Raw genomic sequence first — 27,032 nt, 5'->3', positions numbered from 1 at the left:
TATTAAAATGGGACCAAACGTGACAACTTATAATGATTTATAATGGGGGGACATGAAGATGCCTCTTCCTCCTTGCGTAAGTGCAACAGAGAAAGTAATAATTACTTGCACAACAAATATTTAATTTTAATGGAACTAGAAAACATATACTCCACTAGATTGAAATCGAAAATAGTTATTGTCGACGCCACAAAAATCTTCTCAAAGATGTGGCTTAATGTTTAGTTGGGTGCATCAACAGTTTGCCACACTCGTATTAGGCGGCTATCAAAGTTGTCAAACCAATAAACATTTATTACCTTCAATCACGTTTATGACATTCGTATATATATATGGTCTCCTTAAATAGTAGTGTCCTTAGTATACAATAGGAATTTAGTGTAATGGGGTAATATGGCCTGGAAAAGACCAAGAGAAACGCCGGGACAAGTAAAAGACAACGACAGTTCCAAAGGCACTCACTTAACATTAGCAATAAGAATCCACTCTCTCGAGTCTTTACGAGGAAAAGAAAAGTCCCAATTCCGCTAATCACGGCCAACATAAAGCACAAATTATAACCCCTTTTTTTCCTTTTCTGGATTTATTAACTTTTTCCTAAAAGAAATCAAATTATTAAATAGTAAAAATATTACCACCATGCCGGCACAAATATTTACAAATTTTAGTTTATATATTATATTAAACATATTTTTCTGTGTTAATCGTGAAATCGTAGCTAAAACAACAGTGTGTGTCTTTAGAATTTAGATAGATTGAGTGACACTTCAACAAAAAAAATTCCAGGTTCTGCAAGTGAAACTATGAATGTTCAAAATTTTCCAACATGCGCAAAATACTACTACATGTTCCATACCAAAAACTTTAAATAAGTGAGTTGACACGTGTCACTTATTCGCAAGCAATTCCACCAAGCTTCCAGTAAGCGCAGCTGCATCTGATCCCTTACGCAAAAACCCTTCGCAAAAGCCCTAATCTCTTTCTCTCCTCTCCAAGAAGGAAAAAAAAAAACCCCAAATCGAAAGATCCGAATCGTTCAATGTCCGCCGCCAGGTCAGTCTTCCGCTCCGCCGCAAGCCGAGCATCCGCCGCCGCGTCGAGGTTCTCCACCGGACCCAAGCCTATGCCATCATCGGCACGTTCCGCGTTTCGGATGCCTAAACAGAGCCCTCTTTCAAACCGCATTTTCAGGTAAAAAATCTTCTCTTAACCCAGAGAGCACTGATTTTGTCGCTAAGTTCGTTCTATACTCAGTTCTGAGTTTATTGACTTGCGAATTTTGTTTGGAATGAAAGATCACCCGTGGAACTGAGCAGTTGTGTGGAGACGATGCTCCCTTACCACACTGCCACTGCTTCAGCTTTGCTCAATTCGATGCTCTCAGCTTCACGCCGTGGTTGGATCGTTGAAGGTACCTCACTCTGTTCTTATCGCGATCCTGTATTGTCAGTTTCGTTGTCCGATGATTGAAATGCACCAACTAAACTTTAATTAAAAAATGCCACTTTTGTTTTAGTCTAGTCTTTTAGGTGAATGTTAGGTTATTGATTAGACAATTGACTTGATTCGTCAGTTTGTTGCAAAATAGTGGTAATGATTCAGCCATTGATCATATGTTAGCTCTTATATATCCATCATGTGCTTGTGGATTTTCCCATGTTCCGGTTGTTGGTGTGGGTTCGGTTTAGAGTTGTTATGTTTGTACATAAACAGTCGTGGATCGTGACTCTATTAGTGTAGTGAATGTGGCTTTTTTATGAGTTCATGGTTTCTTTTAGTTCTACACTTCTCTGGCACCTCTGAGTTTTATTTGTTGTGTGCAGTATTGATGAGCACCTAAGTTTCTTATGGGATTTTACTTTCCTTATGTCTGGATTTGTCCCAGCATTAGTATTAATAGGTCTATGCCCTTGAGATCTTGATGTTCTTAGGATCAGAAGTCCTTTTTTATTACAAATTTTTTTCTTCTGCATCCAATGTTTTCCTAGAATAGTATAACATTCTACTCAAGTATCAGTAACCTTTAGCAGAGTCTGTCTTTTGGCATCTTTTCTACATATTTTTACCCAATTGTCCAATGTGTTGCATTCACTGAGCCAAAAATCAATCTTTTTTTTTCCTTTGTAGGGCTAGACGAGACTAGATGAAAGAACTATCAACAAGAGTGATGTGAGTCAATTTATCCTCTGGTCTTGGAGTTAGGTCTTTTACTTGATTTGCCATCATAGTTATAGATTTTTTCAAAAAGGGATTTTCTTAAGCAAAAAAAACTCCAAGAAAAATGGGTTAGTTTTGTGGTTGATTCTGTGTGATAGGCTTCGTTGTTAATGAGATTGAATATGCTTGGAATATTGACATGCTGTTATATATTCTATGAACCTCTGGGAGTAGAACACTTGTCATCGGCATAAGAATCACACTGATACACAATTGTATTCACTCAGATTGCAATGATGATGTATGATGAAATTACTGGGGAGAGGTCAGCGATGCATGCAGTCTAAGACAAGGTGGTGGTGAAATGAAGCTGTTTTTTTTTTCTTTGGTCTCTTGAACTTGATCTTAGGGCAGTTTATAGAGAGAAACCATTAGAAGTGATAATAACCGAGTCGCATCTTTTAGGTCACAAGTTTTACCATTTTCTGTTTTACTTTGATAAATTGTGTCGAAAAGTTCTAATGGAGTGTTTGTATTCTGTTGTTGTAGATGGATGACTCTTCTTCTCACCATTGCAGTAGCCAGGAAGATTTGTTTTAAGAGTTGTTAGACCACTTGTGTTGATTTTTAAACCATAAGAAGTGGTTCCTGCAAATGTTTTCTACTACTTTATTTACCTTTATAAATATCAAGTGAATTTCTTGAATCAGTTAACATGAGTTCTTACTTCTTACATCACATCGCCTTCTACTTTGTATGCATCCGAAATTATATCTCTTGAAACTGAAGAGGCAATGTTAATATAGAGTAAGACATCATAGCTAGATTTTGATTTGACTTGATGATATTCATATTGTCTAAATAAAAAGACCACCAAGGAGCCACAGTAGTCAAAGCCTTAAAACATCACATGTGACGAACGTAGAGTCCACACGTATTGCTGAATTTAGTATACAATTTGATTCCTTGACTTCAGTGACTCGGAAACGAACAAGAAAGTCATGTAAATTTTCCAAAATGGGTGTACAAATTCCTCATTCTCATCCTTATTCCTGCGTGGTCCCAATTTCAGAGAAGATATAAGAATCTACAGTTTAGACCAAAGACATTTTTCGTATGAGACAAATTATAGTCTATGGTCCGAGGTGGAAAATTATGATCATATCTAACTATACTAGTATTTCGTGAGCCAATGATATGTTACATCCACCATCTTCAATAGAAAAAAAATCTTATGTAAGTGTATCTTAGCTTAAAAGTTAAAATATGTAATATTTTGGTTGTTTTGTTGTAAGTTCTTTTGTATAGCCACACATTTAGCACATGCCAAAAAAAAAGAAAATTTTGGGTTTGAATGGAAACTGCAGTCAGGGCGGTCAAATCCGTCTGCGGTTTGGACCGCTCTATTTTTGGGGCGGACTACAGACCGCTGCAGACCAATTTTATTTGTATACAAAAGCGGTCCGCAGTTGGTCCGCAGCGGTCTTGTCTCTACTTTATTTGAACGGCACCACTGCGGACTATATTTGTTGAATGATAAATTAAAAGCGGTCCAGTCTGCAGACATATTTGGCCGCCCTGACCGCTGCAACCATTCACGTTGTTATACGTTTCTTGATTTCAATCATCCACCAAGATATCCGGCGATGAATCATCCAATCATAATAATGCATGCAAAAAATCTTTACTTACTAAAAAGTGTATCATTATTATCACAAATCAAACAATACATTGAGCCGGAAAATAATACTAGAAAAATCATCAAAAACTTAAAAAGGAAATAAATGATTACACACACTCACTAACTCATGCACAGATACACACTCATACGTAAAAACCTTGGTAAATTACAAATTAAATCATTTGAGCAACTTTGAAATTAAAAATAAAGCAACTTTTGATTTTGTATTCACACCTTATGATACCTTTCTCTTGCTTTCTTGCACCAAAAGCTGTTCAACAGTAACCTCCTCTCACACTTCTTCTTCTTCTTCTTCTTCTTCAAACCATGCTCCTCCTCCATTTTCATTTTCAAAATCTCTCCCATGGGTTATCTCTCTTCTTGCAACTGCGAATCCGCTGTTGCGATCTGTGATTCCTACAACTTGAACCCTCGTCGACGATCAAAACGTCATCATCCTCCAAAACTCCGTATTTTCAGCTACGACGAACTCGCTGCCGCTACTAACGGCTTCTCCGCCGGAAACTTCCTAGGAAAAGGAAGCCACGGCAGAGTTTACAAAGCCGTTCTTGACGACGGAAAGCTTCTCGCTGCCGTCAAGAGAACAACCCTCACAACCACCACCACTAACAACGCGAATCAAGCGGACAATGAGATCGAGATCCTAACACGAGTTCGTCACCGTTGGATGGTCAACTTAATCGGTTACTGCGTTGACCACCGGAGAAAAACGAAACTCTTAGTCGTCGATTACATGCCTAACGGTACACTTTACGATCAGTTACATTCTCGTAGTAGTTCGTTACATCCACCGCTCACTTGGAACCGGAGAACCAAACACGCGCTCCAGATCGCGACTGTAGTCCACGCTCTTCACGCCGCGGAGACTCCAGTGATCCACCGCGACATTAAGTCGTCGAACATCCTCATCGACGGTGAAGGTAACGCTAGGTTAGCAGATTTCGGATTAGCTTTGATCGGAAACGTCGACGACGAGCGTTTAAAATGTACGCCGCCGGCGGGAACGCTGGGGTATTTAGATCCGTCGTATTTAGCGCCGGCGGATCTAACGGCGAAGACCGATGTTTTCAGCTTTGGGATATTGTTGTTGGAGATGATCAGCGGCAGAGAAGCCATTGATGTGAGTTATAGTCCGTCGTGTATCGTCGATTGGGCGGTTCCGTTGATAAAACGCGGCGAGTTCGGCGCGGTTTGTGATCCGAAGATTAAGAACCGTCCTTACGCCGCCGTGATTCGGAAACTTGCGGTTATGGCGGCGAGGTGTGTTAGATCGACGGCGAAGAAACGTCCGGATATGTTAGAGGTTGTGGAGTGTTTGAAAACGGTGAGGAAGCTATCTCAGGCTTCTCCGGCGTGGAATCGTCTGCGGCGGGGGAGTGAAGAAAGATCTGAAAACGTTTTCGCGGTTGAGGAAGAAATGAAAGAAGAGATCCATGTGAGGATCGTGAGAGGAGGAAGCAGCAGGAAGAATCGTAAGGATAGTAATGTGTTATACGAGAGAGTAGTTTCGGAGGAGGAGACGTTGCTTTCTCCGCCGCCGCAGCTTCGTCGTCGGAATTTTGTGTTGAGGTCGAGATCAGTGGGTGCGAAAGTTGGACCGGATCCTAATGACGACATTGGAGATAATGAGACGGTGGTTACACTTAAAGTTCTTATCGAGAAAGAAAGACCGGTGACGGCGGCGGCGATGAGGCTGAGAAAGTCGAGGTCGGTGGGGATTGTACGCAGTAATAAAATGGCGTCGCGTAAGAGATATTAAATGTGTTTTTACTAAAAGAAAGTCAGCTATTTTGTTTGACCGTTGCCTGATTTGTTTTCTATTTTTGTTTATTTCTTTGTCTCATTTTGTTTGTTTTTATTTATTATTATTTATAGAGCTAATATTTGGATTTCCTTGTTTGTAATTTGAATTTAATAAAAAGTATGTTATGCTACAATTTTTTCAAGGTGATATGAACATAAAGTTTTTTAAAAAGTCAGAAAGAAAGAAAGGAGTAGACTTGAATATCATAAAGTTAAATTAGAAAAATGAGCAATAGTCACATTGAATAGTTTTTTTTTCTTTCTTTAAAACTCTGTTTTGTCAAGATGAAGTTGGTTTTATACCTAAATTTGTATGAATCTTTGGTACTAGGCTAGTGTACTCTATTTTCAAAAGACTCGCAAAGTCTGTTTTTAAAACTGCAGATAATAAAAATAATAGTAAGATTTTGTTTGTTTTGTATTCTTTAGCGTCAATGACCAACGATTAAATCATGTTTTCTTTTGTATTTTTTAACTGGTTTTGCATAATCAAACAAAGACTTAGCTTCACGTCGCACTTGTATCCGCTCCGGTCCACAAACACGACATCACGTCGCACTTGCCGCGATCTGTGGTAGGAGTTCTCGCTGCTATCATTTGACGTGTCATTGACATCAAAGACAAAGTTGTGAAGCAAACAGATTTTGTGATCCAGTGAAATTTCTAAAGGAGAAGAAACACAAAACCGTTTCAATTTCATCCAAATATGTTCTACACGAATGCATATCTAAATCCAACAGTATCCAATATACAACGAAGCATTTACATGAACAGATAAATAAAATTTTCACAACCCAAAAACACGTGATCAAACGCAGCTAACCACAAACTGAAACCTGCAAAAATCCAACAGACACACTACTACTTTTGTGTTCCCACTTAGACACCCCTCCCCTCCATGTCCTTTTGGAACTGCATGAATCCTTCAGACCAGCGAATCTTCCGACATAACAGTAAGCAGAGAGTATTTAGCTTTGATTGAGATCTTCCCTGCTTCAACAAAAAGCTTAGCCCCAGTCACTACCCAATATCCAGGTGGTTCCTCTGGACCTCTCACCACCTCCTTCATGTCCACAAGACTTAGCAGCTTTGGTTTCACAGGCGGAGATGGCCCCCTAGGATACACTGCAGAGTTCAGATCAATCTTAGACTGTGGCTTTGTTGTTGCCGGGTTTGGATTTAAACCTGCGCTGAGTCGTGTACTAATCATCGAGAAAACACCGGATTTGCGAGAGTTTGTTGAGAGATTATCCCAGCATGATTTACGTATAACAGCTGAAGCATCGAGTGAGAAACCGAGCCTCAAGAAGAGAACTTTCCTCATACCCATTCCTTTGACTTCTAACCAGGCTTTGGTTACAATAGATGCGGTGTCATCAGCCCGTGCTCCGTGGTACTGAACTGGAAAGGTGCAAACGTGTGAGAATATTCCCCATTTCACAGGTTCATAATACCCCTTTTCCTCTGGTTCATCTATGGGTTCATAGGTGTCATCGTGTGAGAGATGCAGACTTGGAGGACATGTAGAGAGGTGCTGCAAATGGATTGCTAGATGATCTCCTTTCTTCCCCTCCAGGAAGAAGCGTAGTCCGGTTACTGGTCGCTCACATGAATCAACCTATAATAAAACAGTTTTTGAGAATCGAGCAAAACGTTTATTATCTACAGCAATGTGAAGAACATGTGTTACCTTTGATGTGTTGACATATAACTTTGGACCCAACAAAGAGAACTGAAGGGACGGAGAACTTTGTTTTCTGCGGCGTAGTCCAAGAGGGAGATCACCATAAACAGGAGCCCACTGTCGTGGAAGTTGAAACTCCAGAAACTGATGCAACTCTTCTATCGGTGGCTTATCTACAACATTATATACAACCTTGTTACCTGAATGAACCGTTGAGTAACTACCTAAGATACAATCATACAAAAGCCAAAATACAAAGTGCTCACATCGAAGGTATAAGTTAACCGCATGACTAAGAAATCCTGTTCCGGGGAGACCACTCAAGAGTGAAGTTATAGGAACAAAGCACATTGATATGGCATTGGGTGATTGTGAAATTGTTGAGAGCCACTGATCATGACTTTGTCCGATATCAACACCTCCTCTTCTGACACAAATGCTCACCATATCCTATAAAGATGCAAAGTACACATTTTTCTTTTAACTTCCGAGTTTAAACATACAAAGAACACCCATATGACTCACTGCATTAGTAGTGGAAAGAAGAAGCAGACCTCGTTCTTGGAGCGCAAGATAACTGGGCGACTAACGGAGGCATTTAATGGTTGAAATCCCCACTGGAGAGGATTGTCCTCCTGCAGAACCATCAAACATGTCAGATTCCATTGTGAATGCAATGAAGAACGATGGAAAAAACTAGTAAAAGACTGTTTTTTACATTTCGCTTTCCGGAATGAACAGCAGCAGAAGAGATACTTTCAACTGGATGAGCAGAGAATCTTTTGTCACCCAATTGCTTCAACAGTTTCTGGACTTCCTCAGGCTCATGATTCGAATTACGCAGCTGCTTCATGTGAATAACATCTTTGCCTCCCATAGTCACTCCAACAACTATATGAGTACCATATTTCTCAATAAACCTGTTATAAAACAGAACACACACCAAAATTCAAATCTTACCCCTTTACAAAAGATCCAAACTTGCAGTTAAAAAAAAAAAAAACTTTATTAGTTTACCCAGCAAGTGCAGCAGAGTCCCAAGAAGAAGGAACCTCACGTTTGACTTCATCACGTAGAGTAACTTGCGACCTAACGAGCTCTACACTGTACAAACTAATGAACCAACCATCATAAGCTAAAGTCTTGACAGAGCTCGCATCTTTCTGCCAACATCTGTTAAACTCAAACATAGTATTAAACATCCCCGATGGTATCTTCCCAGACAGAGACATATCTTGATTAAACTTCTCCGACATCTACACACAAAACAAACTCAAAACTTTGTAATAGTTTCTTACTACATACTACAACCACAAACACGAATCAGTAAGAAAATAAAAATCAAGTCTTTATGATACTAAAACCTGATTAAAAGAGAGTATATCGGAGCGTAATCGAGTACGTTCGCCTTTGTCGCACTTAATCGAGCTGGAGACGTTATTAACAACGATCCCACCGGGGAAAAACAAGTCACGGTTCCGGGTCGGGTCAATCTCGACTAGCCTAGACCCGTCTGGTGTAGCTTTACAATAAGAGAGACGAACATCGGAACAGAGGTCGTAACCTAATCCGATCACTGATACGGCTTTCTCAGCGGCGGATTGAGCATCGAGGCGAGTGAAATTGTAAGCCATGGGATAAGAGAGAGAGAGAGATGATGATGATGAAAACAAAAGGGGAAGAGTAAAATTTCAAAAAAGATTGAGGCTTTGAGTGGTGAAGAAGACGAAGACGAGGAACGAAGAAGCCATTTTTGAAGTGGTCAACGGTGTATGGCTCTCACAAAAGAGCAAAGAGACTCATACAAAGGAAACAAAAATATTTAGTCAACACGCAATTACTTTGACTTTATTTGGTTTTAAAACGTTTGAATTGTTTATGATATTAAAAGTGTGTGAATATGAAATGCTTAGAATAATATTTTTTACCTAATTTTTTTTAATGTTGATTTAGTAGCAACAACTACTAATACATAATGATATTTATTTTATTTTAATAATATATCTTGTTTGAGGATACACTTATTATTAGGCAGTTAGGCTGATGATATTTGACTAAGACAATGTAAAAATTCATGATCAGCAGATTTGTTTTGTAGCTTTTTTGTCCAATTTTCTAACTCAAGAAGAACGAAATTGATGGTTACTATTGTCTAGTGTTTTACAATTTGTCTTTTCGATAATCTCAGTATGTGTTAAACATATGCTTAAGTAAATCAAACTTCTGGCGGATGTCATGAAGACCAAACCTTCTTTGGTGGACTTTTCTGATAGTGCAAGGCTGTGATCAGGCAGAGAGGCGTTACATCATTGATTCAATATTTTATTTCCCTGTAAGAATTTTTTTTATCATTAGCTGTGCTTGTATAATTGGGTGTCAAACTCACTGTAGTGTAGTTGGTATAGATGGGCAATGACATCTTTTTTACACGTTAGTCGTCGCATGTTACTCTGTGATTGACAAAGTTGCGGCGTTGGACCAAATAATTTTTTTTTTCTTTTCGAAATCTCTACTCTCTAGAATTAACACTTACAAACTTTGCAATTTGAACTTTTCGTATTTTTTTAACAAGAAATTAACTCTAAAACGCTCGCTATGAAACAATTTTTTTAAAAGAACACCTAAAACATTTCAATAAAATAATTTACATGCATGCGTTTGAACCCGAAATGCCAATGTGTAAAACTTGACGATAAAACCACCGTCGACCGCAAGTGAATTTTTGAAGTCTTGTGATAGTTTTTGTATAAGATTATTCAAATTCGTATAAGATTATTTGAACAATTAATAATTTAGTAAGACTTGTGATAGCTAGTTTTCGGTGGGTACGGTTTTGTGTGTCGTTTCTCTCATCCATTCGTTTGTTTGAACTGAACTCGTAGGCTTTATAGAAAACGTTTCCTTATAATTGTCTCGTGCTCAAATTCCTGGTACGGTTATTTTAGATGAATAATTCTTGTACACAATCTTTGCTCATTAGTTGAATAGTGACATGATTTCGGTTTTCCTATAGTATGTTACTATGTTACACACACATATATATATGGTTTATCTAGAGAGTGGAACAAGATGTGTATATGTCTATTTGTATGATTGTATCTACAACAAAACACAAACGAAGACATTATTTATATGCAGTAATTAAGTACAAACACAAGTCTTAATTAGCACTACCTTATTTATATAACACCCATATATCAAAAGCTTTACCCCCGTAAGTAGCAAAGTTGAAGAACATATCCAACAATAACATATATATATCCTTCGGGTTTCATCTCGGCTTCTTATGTCTCTGTATCGGACCTAGACTGCCGTGAGGAACTGGCCCGGGAAAACCTCCTCCGTAAACCGGGCTCGGATTCCAAAACCCGTAATCACCATACAACTTTGGTAGAAAGCTCTTGGATTTCACCTTTAAGGAAGAAGAATCTAAATCTTGAGATGGATGTTTGTTGATAGAGATAGAGGGTCTTGCCATGACGGTCGAGATGATGAGCATAGCAAGGGTAGTTATGCGAAACATTGACATGTAAGATACATGAAAAACCATTATCATGAAGGAACTCTTACGATCTGCATGATGTTCCTACCTTTTCAAAGCTATTTTAAACCAGATTAGATAGAGGATTACAGCTCATATCTTGTTTTATTTATGTAAATTTTTATATAATTATAAAACAAACATGTTTTATGTCAAATGTATAGTGTAATTAAGAGAGGGAATTTGAGGAGACAGTGGTGTCTTTTTTTGGTTTATCACGTCATATGAATGAGAAAGTTCATGAGGTTTGCATGTACTTTCTTTCTTGTTTGTACATTATACGCGGAAACGATCGATACTACGTTGGGTATGAATTCTCAACATAGACCAAGGTTTAGGCCTAGTAGTATGATGAGGCCCAACATTTTATTCTATAATGGCTAGCTAATAAGGGTTTCAATTAGCTTTTGCGTATATGTTTTTTTTACCCTTTTAGGTTTTGTTTGTCAAGTTTACTAGGATTTAATCTGCGGTACACCGTGGGATAATATTTTTAATTTAAAAAAAAAAATTTAAATTTATATTGTATTTATTTGTTATTTTATTATTGTTTTATTAATTTTAAAAATATAAAATAATATAGATATTTGATATAAGTATTCAAAGTATAGGATTTTTGTTTGTTCTTTGTTTGGAGCGACTGTGTCATCTAATCGATAAGGCTGTGGGTCTGAAGGAATGGAAACCAATTTGTTTATCGAGAGGTGGGCCACAACTGTCTCATGTTTGCTTCGCTGATGACCTTATTTTGTTTGTTGAGGCTTCTGTCAGTCAAATAAGAGTGATTCGGAACGTTCTGGAAAAGTTTTGTCAAGCTTCAGGCCAGAAGGTGAGCCTAGAGAAGTCCAAAATCTTTTTTTCAAAAAATGTGAGCCGAGATCTCCGTAATCTGATCAGCTCCGAGAGTGGGATACAAATGACACAGAATCTGGGCAAGTATCTGGGAATGCCAATTCTCCACAAGAGAATTAACAAGAACACCTTTGGAGAAATCCTCGAGAGAGCGAATTCAAGACTGGCTGGCTGGAAAGGACGACTAATGAGTTTAGCTGGGAGAATAACTCTTACAAAAGTGGTCCTATCGTCTCTGCCGGTCCACGCTATGAGTACCATAATACTGCCCGAGTCAACACTGAGTGCTCTAGATAAAATATCCAAGAGTTAGATGGATTATATAATTGGATTTGACTTTTGAATATGGTAATAAAGATGTTTTCTATTTAAAAGCAGTTTATATGAGTTTGTAGGTATAATCAAGTGCAGACACAACGTTTGTGATTTTTTTAGTACCTTTTGGTAAAAAAATGTTTTTTTAATTCAAACCATTGTATCTGTTCATTGTAGAGTTATATCTTTTCACTATATTTTATTTATATTTTTTCATCACAACTTTTATTCTAATAGGTGTGTCTGTTTAAATAGTTATGCATTTTGAACTCTCTTTATATTTTTCTCTTCATCACTAATTAACAAGTTCGTTAAAACAAATTTTCCATTTTATGTTGAGTCTAGATAATTGAATATATTGTATAATCTAACTAAAATTTTCGAATTGAGTAGAGCAATAGAGAAATTTTATACAACTTACTATTGAATTTACAGTTATGTTTATTTATCTTAACTTCCGTTAAAAAAAATATTTTAATATTTAAAATAATAATAACAATCTGAATAAATGAGAACAACAGTTGCGATTTTTCGTGGTACCTTTTTTGTAAAACAGTTGGTTTTATTTGTTCTTTTTAAAAAACTCAAACAATTGTATTTGTTCATTGTATAGTTGTGTCTTTCACTATATTTTATTCATATTTTTTTATCACAACTTTTTGTTCTAATAGGTGTGTCTATTTAAATAGTCATATCTTTTGAACTCTATATATTTGTTTCTTCGTCAATAACTAACAAATCATTGTTAGTTGAAACAAATTTTTCATTTTATGTTAAATCTAAATAATTTGAATAATATTTTTATATCTAATATTCAATGTTATTCTATCATCTAACTAATATTTTAGAAATGATTATAGTAATATAGAAATTTAATAAACTTAATATAGAATTTACAGTTGCGTCTACTTATCGTAACATTTTGTTAAAAACTATTTTAATATTTAAATTTTATTTTATTTTGTTCTTAAGAGTTGTGTATTTTAATTTTAATTTACCGTTGATACTCTTTCACTCATTATTAAATATATTTTTAATTATAGTTATTTAATAGAAAATTACATTACTCATTATAATCCTTAGTTCAATATTTAATTTCAGTAAAGATCACTTTGTCATAATGATTTTTTTAATTGTAGCTTTTTACCATAATTCTTCATAAAAATATCTTATATTTATAATACTTTAAACAATATGTTTTGCAAAGTTGCGTCTATTCTACATAATATTTTTGTTATAAGTTTTTATTTTGATGATTGTGTTTTTATTAACAGTTTATGTATTTAAACTATTCTATTACATTCAAATAATTTCATAATGTATAATTTTAAATTTAAATTATTTTTTTTCTAAAATATTTCACCGCGACATCACGGGGTCTGAGTCCTAGTTTCTAATAAAGAACTTCTTTGATAACTTGATCAGATTTAAGAAAGAATACAAACTTGTATCAAATAGTGAGCGTTTTAGCTGTCTTGGGGGTCAAGAAACGTACAAGGTCTTGTTGCAGGTGATCAACCGCCATCACACGATGAACTTACGTTGCAGTCCTCAATTGATGATCTTTTCAAGACAATGCTGTTGTGCTCATAGGGTATACGCTTAGGTTCTCTTCTGGTGGTGGGATTATAAATGTTGCAGCATATAAGACATAAACACGATAACCAGAAAAAAACAATATGCTACGCCAAGAGAGTGAAAAAAGCCCATGCGAAACTTTTGAGAAGTGTCACATTCACAGGTTTTGACAACTGTGAATTCATCAACCTCTAGAGGACACTTAGCTTCAAATTTGCTAATGCTCTCAAATAAACGACGTGTTACAGGGAAACTGTAACTCAAATGAAAATTCAAATCAAAAACACTAAATTGAATCGTGTTCATAAAACGAGAATTCAAATTCCAAGTGATAGAGCTTAGAAGAAGAATCAGCTCTAACAACAATGGAACAACAAACCTAAAGAGTTTACAGAGAGAATTGAACAAGAAGACGATCACACAAATTGATATTTTTCTGGTTATTTTTCCAAATGTTCTTGCTTACTCTTTATAAGATTCAGCTCCCGATTTCTCCATCTACTTGTTACTTTCTCACGTGCCACTCACGCCCCTCTTCTCATCTCATTTCCTGTATCACGACTGACTCTGTCCCGGGAGAGCAGTAGTAAATTCATCATCATCGTCTAAAAGATGCAAATCATTAAATCTATTAATACTCTCAAACGAAGGACGATCTTGTAGCCGGTGAGCAATGGTCCTTACATGATGATGAACCTTTCTAGACGATGCTTCTGTGCTCGTGGGGTTAGGTTTCTGCTCTGGCGGTGGTGGGCTTATAGATGTCGCAACATATGTTTTCTTCATAATATTAACACTAAGATCCTCTACATGGTCTACAAAGGCGTCAACTAGACACGGCTTGGCAAACACTTCATGGTCACCAAGGATTTCAACGCGTTGGATAATGTTCCTTTCGGGATTGAAGTAGAAAACATAAAACGGTTTAGATGTTACGGAGTCCAAAAAAACAATATCACCTTTAGCAGTAACTCCAGCAACAGAGAAATAGTAGGAATCACGGAATTGATTCTTCGGCAAAGTGTAGGTATTTTTGGACCATTCTTTTTTCTCGGCATCCTTTAAAACCCACATACACAAGGTAAGGAGGGTACGCCTTGGACCAATGTAGTGACACTTCCAAATAATCCCACCTAATTTACCCTTATAGTTGATCAATTGTGGTAATCCTTCACCAAAGCATGTTGCTCAATAAACTTAAATTTCTGAGATCTAACATCAAAGCAAACAATCAACAAAGACGTTGTTCCATCAATTGGTTTAGCTAAGTAACACAAAACCCCATTGACGCATATCTCTTTCCCTATAGGCTCAGAATGGGCTAAGGGACATTGGATCTTCCTCCACTTCATTTTTCCGGTTCCTAATGTCAGAACATGGTGTACGCATCCATAACTCATGCGCAATACCTTGAATTGTTTGTCAATCGGATCAAACCCTAAAAGGCTTCTTATCTCTTTTTACGTTACCAGTTGTAAGATGGAATATTGTCCCGTGACTGGGTTACATAGCACCCGCAGTGAACCCGGACCCTCCTTTCGGATCCAACTATTAGGAAAATAGATCAAACCAGAAACATAGCTACATTCGTATCCGTATCGGCTTATGTCTTCAGAAATCTTCACATGATAATCGGCGGCGGCTACTACCGGAGACGAAGACTTCTCATAAAGATTATTATGATCAGGCTGAGGCGATGAGAAGAAGAGCCACTCACCGTTTCTTTTGGCAACAAATAAGAGACGTGGATGATCCGTGGACTTGGTAAAGAACAACTTGGTGAAATATGGACGGACAAGTGTGGACCTCCATAGCTTCGACACGCAACGACACCTCCCGGCTGACTTTGCAGACAACCTCGAGAATATCTCGAGAAGAAGATCAATCGGGATGGAATCGAAATTTTCTCCTCTATCCATTATGATTATCTGTTCGAAACTTCTTACCACGAATTGAAGGAAATTGCTTAGCCTCTACGCTAAACCTCTTTCTCCTTAATTGATAACATCATTACAACAAGATATATTAACCTACTTAAACAGTACACAACATTAGTTCACGATGGCAGCCTTAATCAACATAGCCCAATTATTTGGGCCTTGACATGCTTCTCGCCTAGTTGGCCTCTTACCTTCTTCGACAATACAAAAAACATAAGACTTTCTTCTTCTTCCTTTTTCCTTCTGCAACTTCTTCTTCTATCTCTCTTCTTATTCTACTTGGTTCTTTGTAACAGACTAATCAAAGATGAGAATCCAACAGGAATATCACGCTGCCACACTGGGAACCCACTAATTTTTTTCAATGAGATCAGACCACATCTGAAAAAAAAAAAGCACACCAATTTCAAGATCGTTAACGATCCAACCAATAGGTCCAATATCAATAGCAAGGAACAAAAATCAGAAATTGTCGAGCTACTGAAATTTATAAAGTTCCGTGAAAGAGATTAGTTACTTCAGGACTGGCTTGAGGAGGGTGAGGGTTGTGTGAATTCCAGCGGAGACGAGCATACGCCTCTTGCTGGTGGTCGTAGGCGTAGCTAACGTTGAACGGTTTAATTAAAGAAACTTCCCGAGACAATCGGAATATACAAAAGTAAAGCGATGATGATCGGTGCCAGTATCCGCCATTGAACTGAAAATAATTGAATTGACTCCGCCCATTGATCAAACCAAAGTCCACAGATTTTTCAGTGTATCTCTCTCTCTCCAGGCAGGCAACACCAACGAAGACAAACTTCCCCCAAGACCCAAGTTCATCATTTTTCAGATGATACCCATGTGTTTCTACTAAATTCTAAACTCTCCCCAAAGGTTTTGTAAAATTACAATATAACCCAATTTTTTAAAATTGGAAATTAACTTGACGCAATTAATGAAGCAACAACGAAGATCTTTGTGTATAAATAGAAAACATATGGGAAAAATTAAGGACTTTAAATTATCGTTAACTAGTTAATAAAATTTTATATCCTACTATATTAATTGAGAAGTACAAATATGAAATTAAACTTAAAATGTATAAAAAAATTACATCCAATTGCCATTAAAAAAATTAATTAAGCTTAATTAACTAATTTAAATAAATATAATTAATTAAAAATAAAAACACTCACAAATCAAATATTAATAAATCTAAAAATAAATTTTATCTCTCTAATAAATTATGGACGAAATTACTTTTTTTTTTAATATATAAACCAATCAGAATTTTAAAAACTAAGATTTTATATCCAAGTATACAATACACTTATTGTTAATAACTAAATTCAAAAATTTTGTTAAGATTTCAAATTATGATTCTCCTATCATGTTTATTTTACTTTATTTACAAATTGTTTGAAATTTTTATATAATACTTATAATTAGTAAAATGCATATTTTCTGCATATATATGTTGTGATTTGAATTTTTTAAAATGAATATATATTACTCAATGTATGAAAATGTCTGTTTTAATTTCCACATTGGCGGATTAGTAAAACTAAATTTATATATAGATGATAAATTAATAATTTTTATTTACTCACAATTATAATATTAAAATTATTATTTTATATTTCACAAATAATGATGCAAATACAACAAATAAACAATATCAACTGTAATAATACGTCAAAAATAAAGTACTATAATATTCTAAAATAATTAGTATTCAAATAGACTAATAGATTTACATAAAAATTAAAAATAAATATTATCTCAAACAAAATAATTTTTTTAAATAAAACAATAATTTTTTTTTTTTTTTTTTTTTTTNCACATGCTTTAAACACGGGATATATCCTAGTATACTACTATTTGTCAAGTCTTTCTATAATAATCCCCTATTTAATATTTGAAGTAAATGACTTTTTTTTTAGACTATATAATAGATATATATATATATATATATATATATATATATATATATATTTTTTTGNTATATATATATATAATTTTTTGGTTATAAATTTATGACATTAATGATTTAGGTGCATCATAATATACATGTTAGTTTGATTTTTGGTAATTAGGGATAATATGCATTTAGTTAATTATGGTAACATATAAAATCAATTATAGGTAATATTTAAAAGATAAGGAAATCTCTCAACCTAATTAAAACAAACATATGTGATTCTTCTTCATTCACTTTTATTTGATTTTATATTTAAATTATTTTAAATTATAATATAATATATTTAGTCAATAAAATTTATGATTTTTTCTGCATATGATGTAATTTAGACTTTTTTTAAACGGACATGTATTGCTCAATTGATGAATAAAAAAATGTAGAACTTGTCTCAACCACATTGCCTAAGAAAACTATGCAAAGATTCAAAATCATACTATAAAAAAATGACCAAAATGATTCTGGATACGAATGAGCATGAACTTTGATTTATCAGCATTGAAATCATATTATAAAGTCATACTTCAAAGTCATAACCAATATAAATTGTTTAATCTATAAAATATTCAATCTTCAATAATATTATTCTTTTAAAAAGTATCTATTCAACTAAAATTTTGACTGATTAACGAGTAAAAATTTGAATATTTAAATTCAATCTTATATATTTCTTTTGTTGAATTGTATAATTTTATATACTATAATAACCTTTTTAAATAATTTAATTGGAAGTATTTAAAAATAGTTTAATTTGATAATTTTAAGAATATCATAAATATATGATAGATCAAAAAACTAAAAATTATAAACACTCTAATTTGATTTGTTATAACACAGGTCAATAATATGTCACTATAGAATGAAAAAACTTTAAGAAATATGATTTCTTGCTAAAGTATGGGTTGAAATTTTAGAAAATATGATTTCTCAGATTAAATTAAAGTTTGGAATAATGTTATTTGGTAGACGTTTTCTCAGATCAGATTAAATTTGATTTGTCAAATATATGTTACATATTTGGTCCTAAAATTAATATGTGGTATATTGTGGGTTAATTCATAGAATTAACAATCAAAATACAATATATAATTTTAAAAACTAAACAAATCAAATTAAATTTACAAACAAATATTTTTTTTAACAAATAACTTAACCTGCAGTGTACCACGAATCAAAATCTAAATCTAATAGACTAGATCTTACAAAATATATATTATTTCAGAAGTCATATTTGGAACATGATTTCATGGCATAGTGTTTCATCCCAATAGAAAAAAAACTTTTAAAACAAATAAAACAATCATATATATAGTGATTTAAATAAAAATCACAAAATAAACAGAAGAAATCATTAGATTGTGTTAGAGTCAGAGAAGAAAAAAGATACGAACAAAATATTAGGTTAATAAAGTAATTAAGATTGTGTAACGACGGACTAACGATCGTCGTCGTGGTGGTCATCGCCGGAATATGGACTTAATCAGCTCCTTGCCCGATGCGATACTCCAACATATACTTTTCTTTGTTCCGACGCAACTAGCCATCACAACTTCTGTCTTGTCAAGACGATGGAGGCATGTATGGTCCGATACACCTTCTCTTTCCTTTGATGATAGTTATAGGCCGCTAGCGCATGCTGCTTGGATAAACAAAACCCTAGATCGCTACACAGCTCTTAAGATGACCAAGTTTCATCTCAAAAGCAGAATGTATCACACTGTTGCCGACATAGACAGGTGGATGGAGTTCGTCATGTCTCGCAACGTGGAGAATCTATCCCTCTGCATCGGTCTAAGTCGTGATTATTTTTATTACTACCAGATTCCTGATTTCTTCTACATCAATTCCTCTATTAAGCAACTCAGCTTTGAGTTACCACATTCTCGTATGTTTCCCTTATGTTCTGTATCTTGGACATCCCTAAAGGAGTTGTCCTTGTATAACTGTTCTCTCTCCAATGAAACTGTTGCTAAGATTCTATGTGGTTGTCCGATTCTCGAAAGCTTAAAATTGGATCATTGTCCACATCTTAGGGTTCTTGATCTCAGCAAATCGCTGGGCGTGAGAACATTAGAAATAGCCTGCAATCGTTTTTTGTCGGGGTCACTGCAGATTGTGGCACCACATGTCCATTCTCTCAGATTGTGGTACAACTATCAGTTAGCATGTGCTTTAGTTGATGTCTCGTCTTTAACTGAAGCTAAAGTGGACGTTTCCTGTTACTCATCAGTTCGAGAGACAATCAATGGTTATGATCTATTTCAATTCCTTCGTGAAATGCTAGAGAAGTTGCAGAATGCAGAGAAGCTTACTTTTGGGTGCACCATTATTCAGGTATGTTTTAGGATCTAATGTCTATAACTCTCTTACTTACTTTACTAATGTTGGTTTCACAGTTAACGTGTGCCGATGGATTAGTTTTCATGAGGCCTGTATAAGTTTACGAATGGTACTAAGAAATATTTTGTTTTGTGGTTGACTATCTCTTATGCTAGCTTTTATCTGTTGCGGAAGTTCGTGGTATTACTTTTCCGATGTTGAAGATAAAATCTTTGACTCTTGAGACACAGATCTTTCAGTGTGTTATTCCTGTTATAGAAAGACTGTTGCAAAACTCACCTAATTTAAAGACGGTGACAGTTCATGCAAACACAAAGGTTCGTATATTTACCATAAACTTCTTCTTTTATTTTCCTTAAGCCTCCCTTGTAACTATCATCGAGTTCGAATAATCATGTTTTTTTTTTCTGTTGAGAAGAACTGTCGTAACGACTTCGTGGGCGTGGGAGGTTGGAGATCAAAAGATGAACCCTCTTGGAATAGATCCCGCTGGGAATTAGAGTCGAAGCATGTGGCTTCATTTGTGGAACTTGTGCTTAAAAACGCAAAGGCATTAGACAAGATTGTTCTACAGTTATACGGAGATTACCCTAGGTTTAAGTTTGAAGAGTTGCTTCAAACACTTCCTCACAATAATACTGTCTCCATTGTGCTCTCAACCACGCAGAATGGCACACATCATATGAGTTGTGAATCATAGGATTTAGTCTTGAGTCTTAATGAACATCTTACACAGTTACATGGAACCTCAATTAATTAATATACAGTGTTTTTTTTTTCTTTTTTCACTTACACGTTACACCCATTTTTTATAAGAAGATAAGAAATACTTTGAAAATGTCACGCAGAATACGAGGGACTGAGGATTGTACCTTCTTTCTCTGCAAAAACTTAAACGTTGATTTGACTCACCTTCAACGTACTACTCTCTCTTTACAATTTTACCTTACTTTTTCTATTTACTAGTCTTCACTCTCTCTATCTCTCTATCTCTCTATCTCTCTCTCTCTCTCTATCTCTCTGTTCTTAGTTGTTCTCTCTCTCTTTTGAAGCACAGATCCAACATCTCCTCCTCTTCAATGGCTGCCGCTACTGAGTTCCAGTTCCCCCCACGTTTCTTCAAAGTTTTCGTCTCCCTTTTCAGCTCAGATTCCATGGTAAGATGTTCTCTTTAGTTTTTTTCTTTTTTCTTTCCAGGTTTATCTGTACATGAGCAAACCATTCTTGGGTTGGAAAGATTATCTTACTCTTGTTGGTTCCTTACAACTACGTCTGATGAAACAACACTGTGGTTTAAGTTTTTTTTTCGGTGGGTTTATCTGCATTTAGGCTCCTGTTAGTATAGATGTTGCTCTGCCGTTTCTAGGGTTTTGCTCTGTTTCTTCTTACCCCTTTGGTTTCCTCTGTTTTTTTTGACTATTGAGTAAAGATTATAACTTTTCTGTATGAGTCAGCTTATTTTATAAACTCAAATCTGGAAATGTTTGAATATTATGACTGGATTCTATCAAAGTAGAGGTAGTTTTGCTCAGATTCTGTTTTTCCTGTTGATGAATAGATTCTATACATGTGTTCTGCTTTCAGAAGCTTCTCTGCTTATTTTAATTTTTCTCTGAATGCTTAAAGTTGTAATTTCTTTACTGAGAAGCTTCTTATAGGGTTTGGATTAACTTCTTGAGACTGTATGCTTTGATTTTTGTCTGGTTCCGGAAAGTTGACTCTTTTAAGTTTTAACTGTCCCTACGCTTTTGATTGAAACCAAATCTTGCTTATATGTGTTTGCAAAAACCCTCTGCTATGGTCAGAAGTTTCAATCTGACTTTGATTTTTGTCTGCTTTCTATTTCTCTTTTTCTATGAGTGTTTTCTTGAGTGTTGGCTTTTTTGAGTTGAGCAGGTGATCCCAATCCCCTACTACGATCAGCTTCCACGTCTTTTACCCAAAAAGGTGATACTCCAAGGACCTGGAGGATGCTCTTGGAACGTAGCGACCGAGATAAGGGGAGATGAAGTGCATTTTGCAAAAGGATGGCCCAAATTCATCGAGGATAACACTCTTAACGACGGAGACTTTTTGACCTTCGTGTATAATGGTGATGACATATTCGAGGTCAGTATCTATCGCAGCGATGGATGTAAAGAGACTAGCGAAGTCTTTGAAGTGGAAGAGGACGAAGGAGACAGTGTTTGTTCTCTGAGCAGTGACGACACAGACACTCGTTCAAAACCTGAGATGGAGAATCCAATGCCACAAGGCAGAGACAAAGGTTTGATGAACACATTCTTAGCTTTTCTTCATCACTTAAGATTGTTTCATGTGAATCTTCTGTTTTGATGACTCTTTGAGATCTTTATTCAGGAAAGTCAAAAGTGGAAGTTGTGGATGATTCTGATGAAGAGGAGGATAGTGTTTATTCTGAAAGCAGCGAAGAGACAGAAACAGAATCTGACAGTGACTCTGAGTTCAAGATAGGCAAGACAACCCCCAAACGCAAGAACAAAGGTTAGGTTTTAACTTTTAACCACCACCCATTGTTAGCTCTTTTCATCACTTGAGTTGTTTTATGTTAATTGCTTTCTGTAGATAAGTCTGTTTTCTTTGCTGTGATGTTTCCAGGAAAGAAGAAAGAGGAAGCTGTGCCTGTAGAGTCTTCTGAGGAAGACAGTGACAGTGACGGTGACAGTGACAGTGATTATATAGAAGCGTTTGGTCAATTAGATGTTGAAGACGAATCCAACAGTGAGGACAGTTCTTATGCTCCAGAGGAAGAAGACACAGCCGCCAGCACCACTTGCGTCAAAGCAAAGGTGCCAAATCTGAAGAGGACAGGTAAAATACATTTAAACTTCTTTCATCAGTTTGATTGTCTGTGAGATGCTTATATTAATGCAACATTTGTTTTGTCTCTTATTATGTGGAACCAGAGGCGGCAAAGAAGAGGAAGAAAGGTAAACAAATCATTTTCTTACTTTATAAGGTGAGATTAATTTATGGGATGCTCATATAGAAATGCTTTTGTCTCTTGAGATTTTTACAGTAGAGCCCAAGATCAAAAACCCTGAGAGATATCTTGATGATCCAAAGAACATACACTTTGAGACGAACGTGAAAAATAGGTTATACGAGCTGGTAAGAACTGCAAATTATATATAACTGGTCCTAATAAGATACTAGTAATTTTAACCTAACTAACGTATTTGTTTGATTTGTGTGCCTTTAAAAACAGTTGGTTCATGCACAATTGGTGAAAGACTATTGCTTGAGGTTTGGAGACTATGTTGACTACATTGACAGATTCGGGAAACTTAGAGCGAAAACAGCAAAATGGAAGGATCAACGTGTGTGTATCAAAAGATGGATGCGCATATGCAAGAGGCACGGATTGAAGAAAGAGGACCGCGTTTTGTGTGAGCTCTTGCGTAGGGGTTCTTTCGTTTACGCGATCAAACTCCATATCGTTCGCGGAAAAAATCTGTAGACGCCGCCATTAGTATGAGTAGAGAGAGATTGTGTTTCCCATATGATCTTGTTGTGATCAAGAAAAGACCCATTGTCAACCAAACTTATGAGTTTCCATTATTGTCTACATCATCAGATGAATCAACTGTTTCTCTTGTTCTAGTATGAATCTTATTTTTAAAGGACAAGATCTAATCTTTGAGATATGTTGTAGCTGTGTTGTACCGATTTAGTTTACATTAGTACTTATGTTTTTCAGACAGTAAAACCGCTACATGAGAAATTGATAGAATATGCGAAGCATAACAAGAACTGGAGTCAGTAACACAATAGATTATTAGTCTTGAGTGTTTCAGATGGAGTAAAATGCAAAGATGAGATCATCGGTCATTTGGTAAAAAACTCAAAGGAGAAGAAACAAAGGTAGAAAAAACTCTGTATCTTATTCTTAGATTTTCTTTTACTACCATCTGTTTTTGGCACGATTGAAACTTGACTCGTTCACTAAATATGACTTCTTTGAGAGAAAGTAATTAAAATATGTACCTTCCTTCTTCATCCACGTGAGATTGCCTTGTTGATTGTATTGGTTGGAAGCTATTTCACCTAGGGATGTTAATAGTGGGTTTTAACCCAATGGGTACCCGAGACCCATGTAAAAATAGAAGGCCCGAAGATCTGCTTTTTATGTTAAAAATAAGTGGGTTAAAAACGATCTGGGTACCCAAATTGTAGAATCTCGAACGGGTTTATCTTACTGGGTTATGGGTACCCACGAGACTTTAAGAAAAAAAAAAAGAAAAACCAAAACTATGTCGTTTAGATCTTTCCAAATTTTGTAAGTATTTTTCTCCATTTAGTTTTTATACCCTATATCTTGTGACACATCTTTACACATCCTCATATCTCTTTTATACAGAATATCTTAGAGCTTGAGAGGAGCATAGAACCCGGTTCTGACAACACAAAAACAAATTTGGAAAATTATTTGGATGATCCAAGGCTAGATTTGAAGTCTTTCACTGACATGGATGTTTTGAGCTATTGGAAAGGCAGTGGGCAACGCTATGGTGATTTGGCTTCTCTAGCTTGTGATGTGCTCAGTATTCCAATCACCACAGTAGCAGCAGAGTCATCGTTTAGCATTGGAGGTCGGGTACTGACTCCTTACAGGAACCGTCTCCTTCCAACAAATGTTCAAGCCTTGTTATGTACTAGAAACTGGTTACGTGGTTATGCTGAATTAGAAGGTAAGAATCCATATTTTAATAATTCATAATTAACTTCCCTTGCTTGGTTGACAACTTTGATGATGAGGTTGAAGTAAGAATTTATATTTTTTAATTATAGATGACATTGAAGACAACTTTGATGATGAGGTTGAAGGTACCACATCTGTGACTAGTAGCTCAGGAGTATGAGACCAAAGGTAAAAAATAATTAAGATTGTTACTTAAGAATAAAGATGTAATTATGAAATTCTGACTGAAATTCCATTGTTTTGTTGTTGTTTAGATTCTGATCATGTTTTAGAAGAACCGTAGGAGGAAGAATGAGAAAAAAAATTGTTGCTGTTTTTGTGACTTTGTTTTTTGTTTTGATATTTATCTATGTTAACAAAACTCTTAAATATATTTGGTATACTTTATCTATATGATATGAAATTATAAATTTTTGAAAATTGTCATAGATATAATAAAATAAACAAAATACATAATATAAATCATATTTGGTACTAAAAAGTTAAAGCTAAAGACACAAAAATACATAATGCAAAATACATCATATAAGACAAAAAAAAATTTGGGTACCCACGGATTTACCCACAAAACTAAAAACCCATTCGGGTTTACCCACTAGAACCTAAAACCCATTTGGGTTTTCAAACTTGGGTTTTTTCTGGGCAGGCTTTTTTGGGTTTGGGCTGGGCTGGGTTTTTAAACCCACGACAACATCCCTAATTTCACCAGAAGTGAGAAGGAACAAAGAAGAAATAATTTTGATAAAAACAGAGCACCTACTCTGTTTCGAGTCCAAAAAATAGTAACTTCCGCTATGATAGTAAATATACTAATAACGGATTACAAGTATATGATTCCCACTGCCTAATCCTAGTAATGTTAATAACTGTCGAAAATAAATGTTAACAACTAGTATACATTTTCCCAAAAAATTTTTTTGACATCAGCAATAATTTTTGTCACTACTATACGTACTCTATAAATTGGGGCATGTATGTTTAACAAAACTTTGGAAATTGGATAGCCAAAATTATTGTCAGAGTATTTTTGTATTTGCAAAGCATTCTTATGAACGCATAGTTTGCTTTGACTATACGTACGTTCCATAGAAGCAAAAATAATGGTAGTGTATTTTTGGAAAAGGATATACGATGAATGAGAGTATGAGGCTAAAATTAAGGGTCCGAATGGTGATCGCGGTTTTGGTTGTGCGGGGAAAGCTGTTTTGGAGTGCGGTACGATTCAACTGCGGTACGTGCGGTTTGCGGGACAAGTGCGGTTTATACAAAATAAGCGGTACAGAATGATATTTGATTGGTGAAAAAACTATTTGCGGTTCAGTATTAATTGTGTGAATGGTAAAAAAAGGAAAAGCGACATATATTATAAATAAATTTATTAATAATTAGTATGTTTGTATATTATTGTATATTATGAATTAATAATAAAAATAATTGTATTTATAAACCTTAAATACTATAGTCGATCAAAAAGTAAATTTTTTTTTGACATATTGATAAAAAGTTCAACTATATAAAGATACAATTTTTTAAAAAAAATTATCGATTACTTTGATTTTTCCATAACATATTAGTATCTCTTATTTGCGTTATAGCTTCTCCATCTGATATCTCTGTTTCATCCATGTCACCTATATCATGTTTAAAATTTTGGTTGTTGTTCGTCTCAGTCGTTACATCTGCGGAATCTGCATCCGAGAAATTTGAAATCCTAATGAAATTATGTAGTCCCACTATAACCATTACCACTCTTTTCTGAATTTGAACATTATATCTTGGAAAATCAGAAAGTATTTATATCTAGGGAAAATTATATGAAAAAAATTCTTTGACAAAAAGTTACTCTCTCTGTACCATCAGCTCATCAGCTAATTATTAATAAATTTATTAATAATTAGGATGTATTAGTTAAAACACGCATATTAAAAAATAGTTACTTTTAAAAAGTTTAACCAATCAGAAACAATAGTGCATAATATAAAATATAAAATTAATCTTAAAGTTGCATAGAAAGTTGGAAACATCCTATATTATGAATACTACTACTAAAATTACTTATATATGCATACTACTAAAATTACTTTCATATATTACATTTTGAAATTTCTTTTAAGGATAAATGAAAAAAAGATCTTTTTTTGAAAATGCATTTTAGAACTATTTGAACGAGAAAAAAAAGACACATAAAATTTTTGTTTAATCAAATATGTGTTAGTTTTTTAACTTTATTTATTCAACATAAGTTATGTGTTAAAATTACACGTAAAAGACAAGAAACAGTTTAATCACACACAAGAAAAAAAAAGTTATATGTTAAAAAAAAATTGTGTATGCGTTTTTCAAATAACGCAGGGTATAAGCAGTAACAGATAATTAGTGCGGTCCATGACTAACATGAAACTTACAAAACCGCAACTAACTTTTTTTTTTTTTTTTTTTT

The 27,032-nt window shown here is 35.0% G+C and overlaps 5 protein-coding genes and 2 pseudogenes across 8 annotated transcripts; 4 read left to right on the top strand and 3 right to left on the bottom strand.

The window, feature by feature from the left end:
* LOC104757185 (protein NUCLEAR FUSION DEFECTIVE 6, chloroplastic/mitochondrial-like) lies at positions 943-2,892 on the top strand. 4 transcript variants are annotated; one of them, XR_762379.2, is made up of 5 exons: positions 944-1,191; positions 1,296-1,411; positions 2,128-2,169; positions 2,445-2,510; positions 2,707-2,892. XR_762379.2 is itself a non-coding variant. In XM_010479911.2 (4 exons), exons 1-3 carry the CDS (start codon positions 1,040-1,042, stop codon positions 2,145-2,147), a joined length of 288 nt encoding a protein of 95 aa, XP_010478213.1. In that variant the 5' UTR covers positions 943-1,039; the 3' UTR covers positions 2,148-2,169; positions 2,707-2,892. The 4 variants fall into 4 exon arrangements, 3 of the variants coding, with proteins under 3 accessions (XP_010478213.1, XP_010478214.1, XP_010478212.1); XM_010479911.2 differs by lacking the exon at positions 2,445-2,510 and having other exon boundaries at positions 943-1,191; XM_010479910.2 differs by lacking the exon at positions 2,128-2,169 and having other exon boundaries at positions 946-1,191.
* On the top strand, positions 3,895-5,748 carry LOC104757184 (serine/threonine-protein kinase-like protein At1g28390). Its single transcript, XM_010479909.2, has one exon. The coding sequence runs from the start codon at positions 4,203-4,205 to the stop codon at positions 5,616-5,618; it is 1,416 nt and encodes a 471-aa protein (XP_010478211.1). The 5' UTR covers positions 3,895-4,202; the 3' UTR covers positions 5,619-5,748.
* Positions 6,332-8,980, bottom strand: LOC104757183 (MACPF domain-containing protein NSL1-like). Its single transcript, XM_010479907.2, has 7 exons — positions 8,711-8,980; positions 8,364-8,602; positions 8,065-8,266; positions 7,901-7,981; positions 7,613-7,796; positions 7,353-7,519; positions 6,332-7,280 (listed from the first exon to the last, which is right to left on the bottom strand). Exons 1-7 carry the CDS (start codon positions 8,978-8,980, stop codon positions 6,588-6,590), a joined length of 1,836 nt encoding a protein of 611 aa, XP_010478209.1. The 3' UTR covers positions 6,332-6,587.
* Positions 10,414-10,925, bottom strand: LOC104757182 (annotated as a pseudogene).
* LOC104759477 lies at positions 14,025-16,366 on the bottom strand (annotated as a pseudogene).
* On the top strand, positions 19,003-20,572 carry LOC104759476 (probable F-box protein At1g60180). Its single transcript, XM_010482398.1, has 3 exons — positions 19,003-19,866; positions 20,028-20,189; positions 20,291-20,572. The coding sequence occupies exons 1-3, from the start codon at positions 19,003-19,005 to the stop codon at positions 20,570-20,572; spliced, it is 1,308 nt and encodes a 435-aa protein (XP_010480700.1).
* Positions 20,855-23,453, top strand: LOC104757181 (B3 domain-containing protein At4g34400-like). Its single transcript, XM_010479905.2, has 7 exons — positions 20,855-21,029; positions 21,769-22,138; positions 22,231-22,374; positions 22,489-22,701; positions 22,797-22,820; positions 22,910-23,001; positions 23,099-23,453. The coding sequence occupies exons 1-7, from the start codon at positions 20,952-20,954 to the stop codon at positions 23,348-23,350; spliced, it is 1,173 nt and encodes a 390-aa protein (XP_010478207.1). The 5' UTR covers positions 20,855-20,951; the 3' UTR covers positions 23,351-23,453.

The sequence above is a fragment of the Camelina sativa genome, chromosome 17 (assembly GCF_000633955.1).
Source record: "Camelina sativa cultivar DH55 chromosome 17, Cs, whole genome shotgun sequence".
NCBI classification, from domain to species: domain Eukaryota; kingdom Viridiplantae; phylum Streptophyta; class Magnoliopsida; order Brassicales; family Brassicaceae; genus Camelina; species Camelina sativa.
This window is presented reverse-complemented; position numbering and strand designations above follow the sequence as displayed.